Source organism: Cygnus olor, chromosome 2 (assembly GCF_009769625.2).
Source record: "Cygnus olor isolate bCygOlo1 chromosome 2, bCygOlo1.pri.v2, whole genome shotgun sequence".
In the NCBI taxonomy this organism is placed as follows: Eukaryota; Metazoa; Chordata; class Aves; order Anseriformes; family Anatidae; genus Cygnus; species Cygnus olor.
Window position 1 is genome coordinate 107,960,725 of NC_049170.1, and position 6,000 is coordinate 107,966,724.

The 6,000-nt window shown below is 41.8% G+C and overlaps 1 protein-coding gene across 1 annotated transcript in view; it reads right to left on the bottom strand.

Moving 5' to 3' along the window:
• The window catches only part of ARHGAP28 (Rho GTPase activating protein 28), an 81,635-nt gene extending 75,846 nt beyond the window's left edge, over positions 1-5,789 (bottom strand). The window contains 2 exon segments of the mRNA XM_040550071.1: positions 5,213-5,260; positions 5,262-5,789. Coding sequence (XP_040406005.1) covers positions 5,213-5,260; positions 5,262-5,341 — 128 coding nt within the window. The 5' untranslated portion in view covers positions 5,342-5,789.
• Between the last annotated feature and the right edge of the window lie 211 nt (positions 5,790-6,000).

The following is a 6,000-nucleotide window of genomic DNA, read 5'->3' on the forward strand; positions in this document are numbered from 1 at the left end:
AGGACATTCTGTAGGTATTTCTAAAACCTACAGGAAAAGCGTGTCTACTATTGTCTGACTTATTTATATGCATCCTCTCACTAAATGCTTTATTAAGAATCATAATTCCTAACATCTATAAAAAATATACTTTTAAAACCATATTTTGGGAAGCTGATGGAAATTATAAGAAGTCTTAATTTTTCCACAAAACATACTTCTTGCCCAGTCTGTGCCAGTATAGTATTTTCTTAAACTTCTGTTTCATGGAGTTTTCTTTTACCACTTTTAGTACATTTTAAAAATTTAATTTTGTCGTTTTGAGTCCAAGTTACTGCAAGAGGCTCAAGCCATTGCAAGATTTACTGTGGAAAAGGAGCCAGCTCTTTATTTTTGTCTTCTGGGGAAGTTTATGGTAGAGCAAGATAAACATCCAAAATAGTTAAGGTTGTTTATCCTGCATCACTTAGAAGACATTCTTGACATCACTTGTATACAGCTGAGCAGGGGAGCTGCTCAATCAGCCTGACAGAAATTAAACCCAGATCACCCAGCCTCGGGGCATACAGACCTTACTTCACTGTGACAAAATCTGCTTCTGTTGGGATAAAACCTGAACTGCTCATGCAGTTCCTCTTGTCACAAGCTAAGTTTCGGTGCATAAGGGATTCTCCTCCAGTTTTACTCTTTCCAGAGACAACAGTCATTATTTCAGGACACTTTATCTCACCCTAACATATCTCTGTTGTATCTTGGGGCCAGCAAAAGGGGATGAATATTGCACAAGGATCTCCTGCTATGCTTGTCTGGTGCAATGATTATACTATTGGCCACAAGTCCACAAGTCCTAGACTTGCAGAGCAGGGATCCTTGAAGCTGTCAACAGGTAATTCGAGGTGACACAGAAATTTCAGAAATTTTTCCTGTTCTTGAGTCTACAGTTTAGTAATGCCTGCCTGAAAGTCCCCCCCTGACGACAGGAGGAGGCAGACATGCTGAACATGTAGAGATTGGACAGCCATTTGCCTAAAACAACTGGAAATGCCAGACTTTCTCTTGACTAGGAGAGAAGCTATGAAAGGAGTCCCGGCTGCATTGTTCAGTGGTGCTGAAATCCATTTTGTCCTTTGTAGCATGTGCATAGGTTTGGTAGGATGTGTGATTATTCATTGTAAGGATGTGCCCTTTATATCTGCTCTAAGCCATTCTGCAGGAACAAAGCCTGTTAACGTGCCTTTTCTGTCCCCTGATTCTGATGTCATGCCCATACAAGCTTAAGCCACCTGTTGCAATGGAGATATTTGTGAATTTCAGTACAGGATGAGCTCTTTGCTGGTAGATATGCCAGTAACAAACAGGCTGAGGAACTCACTAACTCATACTTGAGTCAAGGAAAGCTTGAGCATGACTCACCCAGGAATGCTTTGTACTCCCCTAATTGCATAATTACCTTAGAGAGCTCACTGGCCATTTGGTAGAGAGGTCATTCCTGTTTCCTCTGAGCACAGGAATAACTCCTCCTCACTTCTCTCTTCTACCAAGCAGGATAAAAAGGAGATGTGATGAAGACATATGGCTGTGGCACCACTTTTCCTGTATATAATCTAGGAGCAGTATTTGTGCAGAGCTGTAAAGTCCTTCATTCTCTGAAGTGAGGATGGAAAAGGTGACCAGTACTAAACACAAATAAACACTTTCACCTTTGCATTGGGCTGGTGTCTGTAATGAAAGGGGTAGTGTGATATTCTGAGGTGTTTGGTACTGGTACTTGTGTTATCTGAATTCTAATAAAGGGGATTAAAAACAAGTGAGTGTCACAAACACAGGAGCCTTCCCCACTGTCCTTATATGCTGCAGAATTAAACTAACTGCTAATTGTGAAAGAAAACAGAGACCCCCCAATACCTAGTTCTCAAAGGCAATAAATTACAAAAAGATATGAATAATATGAATGCTGTAAAAAATTGCAGTCATGTAAAGTGGATGACAAGGATAGTGAAGAGGCCTACATGTCACATGAGAAAAATGGAAAAATGAACTTGATAGTTGCATTAACAGAATTAAAGGAAGATGAGGATGGAGAATTCCCCTGGACCTCTAACAATGTCAGCAGTGCAGTTTTCAGAGCTCACCCCATTTGTGGAACTGGTGAAGTTAAGTCTGGGGGTGGAAAAATAGGATAATGATAGAAATGAATGATACAGATCACTGAAGAGGAGATATTTAAATACAGCTATCTTTAGTCCCCCTGACACTCTCTTGTTCTGGAGAATGGATGGAATTAGTGGCCTCTCTTCTTAACCCTTTTATTAATAGTACAAAACAGTAAATTTGGAAGATAGAATTCTCCCTTTGCAGATCAGTGGTGGTATCACTGTGCAGTCAAATTTTCATTCCGCTCTCCCATTTGTTACACATATGAATTTACTATCCTTTGCACACTGGTGTATCTTCCACTCAAAGTAACTAAAGCAATCTTGTCCTGATCTCCTTACCGTTCACACCACCAATATCACCTAATCTATAACTGGGCAGATACCCTCTCCATTCATTGGGTTTACAAATGAAAATACTTATGGTTGCTATATTTTGTGTTGATTTTAATGCTGCACAGGTATGTTTTAGACATGACACAGGATGTCCACCTGATTGGCCCTTCAAGAATTGGAGATGAATTTGAAGCCAAGTGTTCTGATGCATCTAAGTTACTTTATTAGTGTAAACTTTTGTGTCCGTGAACTTCTCAGCTGCATACCTGGGTTGGCAAAAATAATTAAGTTTGCTGATTATTCTGAGGTTCATGATAGGTACCTAAATGTTTCCTCTTTTTATTTTATTTTTTTTACTTTTTATCAGGGCCTCCTTAAATAGTGGGAAGCAGAGCAGTTTAATGCCAACAGAGGCTGCACTAGCTTCCCCTTTCTGTGAGAAACCTCCGCTTAGAGGGTTCCAAAGTGAAAGTGTAGAGAAAACATAGCTGGTAGAGACTTACATCCAAGTCTGGCAAGTGGAGTTGTGGAGCATCACTCCAAAGCTAGAGACATGTTTTGGGGAGATAAAAGAAAATGTAAAGATCTTGATTGCTAAGCTGAGAGAGAACTGACCAGTAGTCTATCAAATCAAAGGCTAAAATCCAAGGACTGATTCTGTTCATACAGCTACATATCGAAGTACGGACTTTGTTAGAGCTACATCTAACTAAAGCCAACAGAATTAAGAGGAAAGTCACACTCCTGCGTCCTAATTGCTTTTGTTATTAAAAGAAAATAGAAACATTTTTGGTTTGTTGCATGCTTTTCAATCCTTCTGCTAGAGTCAAGGAACTGGCATGCTGTAGTGCGGGCGGCTGCCGCTGGATCAACGGAACACCAGACAGAGGTTCTAGTAAAGCTTCTTCATTAGGATGGCGGCAGAGGAAACTGTATAGAAATGCAGTCCAGGAAACAGTTCTTAGAAGATGGAGTAGGGATTAAGTGAGAACCTATTTTACTATTTGCTAAAAAGCTCAGTACATTTGCCTTCATGGACTCTGCATTCCAGAGGACTGCATGCTGGGTTAATAAATCCCTCTCCTGAAAGCCTTTGGAAACTCAGATGGTCACTGACTGCCCATATGGCAGAATTTGGCTATTGCTATTAGACAGCTGCAGGAAGTTGAAGATAAGAAAGGGGAGACAGCACCAAAACCTTATGGACACACAGATACACAGAGAGACACGTGGCTTTGCCTCATGGCAGGAGCTTCCAAAACATGTTTCTCATCAAAATGCCAGCATCCTCATTTTTTTTCTTTTTCTTTTTCTTTTTCTTTTTCTTTTTTTCTTTTCTTTTTCTTTTTTTTTCTTTTTTTTTTTTTTTCTTTTTCTTTTTCTTTTTTCTTTTTCTTTTTTTTTTTCTTTTTTTCTTTTTCTTTTCTTTTTCTTTTAGGAACTGCAATTTGCACTTCTCCTTTTCTCCTTTTTTAGGTGATGTGTATGTGATTTAAACCCTCAGACATTCTGGGCTTAAGTTCCAAGAGCATTTTAAAACAATGAGCACACCTACCAGCAACACAGAAAAACACCACATTTCCGTTGCTCAGGCTTAAAGGGAGGCTCAGTTTTAGCATTCTTCCTTGGGGAAGAAATGACATGTTCCCCATAACTCAATGCCAAACCACTGCTCTTGATTTGAGTAACAAATGCCATTCCTACTGGTCTAAAAGACCAAGCTCTGTTTCTTTCTTAACATGAAATTGTGTATTTTGGTACTGCTCTCAAACAACAGTTTAACAGAACAAAGAAGTTATCTTATGAGACAGCCAGGGAAATACACAAAGAACAGGAAGATGCAGCTAACCTAAATAATGACAATGAAAATAAAATAACCATCAGGCTATAAATAAACAATATGAAGTAAATATCATTATTTTATTAACAGGAGACACAGACTTAATTCCTGGGGACAATTATATCTACTGTTTCCTCAGACTTCAGTTTGGTTTCTTTCAGTCAAGCCACAGAAAAATGTTTTCTACTTGTTCAACTTTTTACAGTATGAACTTCCACACTACTTTTGCTGGAGAATACTGCACAGAACAGACACTTATGTTTAGGAGAAAGGTCAGATTTTTCTAAAACAATAAAATTGCCCAACCGTGCAAAATTTTGAACTGCGCAAATGCATGCATTCATACAGAGCAGGGAAGTAAACATAACACCACTGCATTAATTAAGACAATACTTAGTTTCCTGCAACACAAAGGAATTTTCTTATTTAGATTAGTTCTGATGATGCAGGCTCCCATTGTGTGTATGGGGGTGTGCAAAGCAGCAACTGCAGTTCCACAAAAAGGCAAGGGCTGGACCTGACCCAGTGGGTGAGTGGGGAAGGAATCAGATAATCGCCTAATCCAGAGCCAGGACCAGTTTTCTGGGAGCCAGCCTCAGTCACTCCAGCCCTCTGTCTTCCCTAAAGGACCTGAGCAGAAGCCTGGCACACATGCTGTGTGCCTGGGGATTGTCTTGTTGGGATTCCGGGCGGGGAAACGGGCTCAATCTGTCATTTACACAGTTTAAAACAAGCACTTGAATTTTCCACTCCTGGCCACAACCAGCAGTGCCGGGCTGAATTACTTTCCCAGCTGGAGGCAAGAAACGTGTGAGAGCAGAGTGCTTACCAAGTGGCCGAGCAACTGGGCAGCCTTGAAGCACACAACCCAACCCGCGCACAACACCCGAACCTCGGCCTTTACCTGCTGCTGGGCGAGTGGCTGGAGGGGACGTCCTGCACGAAGCTCTGCCATGCCAGGGATCCTGGCGGGGCTGTGGGGGTGGTAGGCTGTCAGGACCACGCTGCCTGAGTCCTTCATCTCCATGGTCATAGGCACATGTCGGTGACAAAGGCGGCCGGCGAGGGCTCCTGTCACGCAAGCGAGCACACGGCCTGACCCTGCAGTCGCCTCTCGCCACCGTTTGCTGTCAGGAGAGAAGCGTAGCCCAGGCACGGCGCGTTCCCTGTCAGGAAAGCTGAATTAGCATATATTCAAAAACACCGCCCACAAAACAAGCCACGGGGAAGTTACTACGTTCCTAGGAAACTAGAAACCTGAGATAATCCTACAGGGCACTGCACGGCCGCGGGGAAAACTTCTCGCTTTGTTTCTTTTTGTTTCTGTTTAAGAACCCATTTCTTGATACGCCTCGTGCTCCCAAAATAGGCACGGCAAAGTGAAGCTATTTGCCAGCGAAGCAGCAGAGTGAGTGGGTGAGAGCTATTCAAACATAAAATGTGGTTTGGCAGTGCAGGGACTGACATTTAAACTGCTTACATGAGAGACTCGAGAGCAAAGTAGGCTGTGCTCTGTTTAAATAATCAAGGAACAGTAACCTTGATTCCTACACGCCAGATCATTCCTGCGGCAGGGGACTTTACTGGCTTTCTGTTGAACTCCAATGAAGCTTTCATTTTGCCTGATACTTCTGTGTAAGTAATTAGAAGGGCACCGGGAAATGAGAGAATCCGTTTTACAACAGTGTGTTC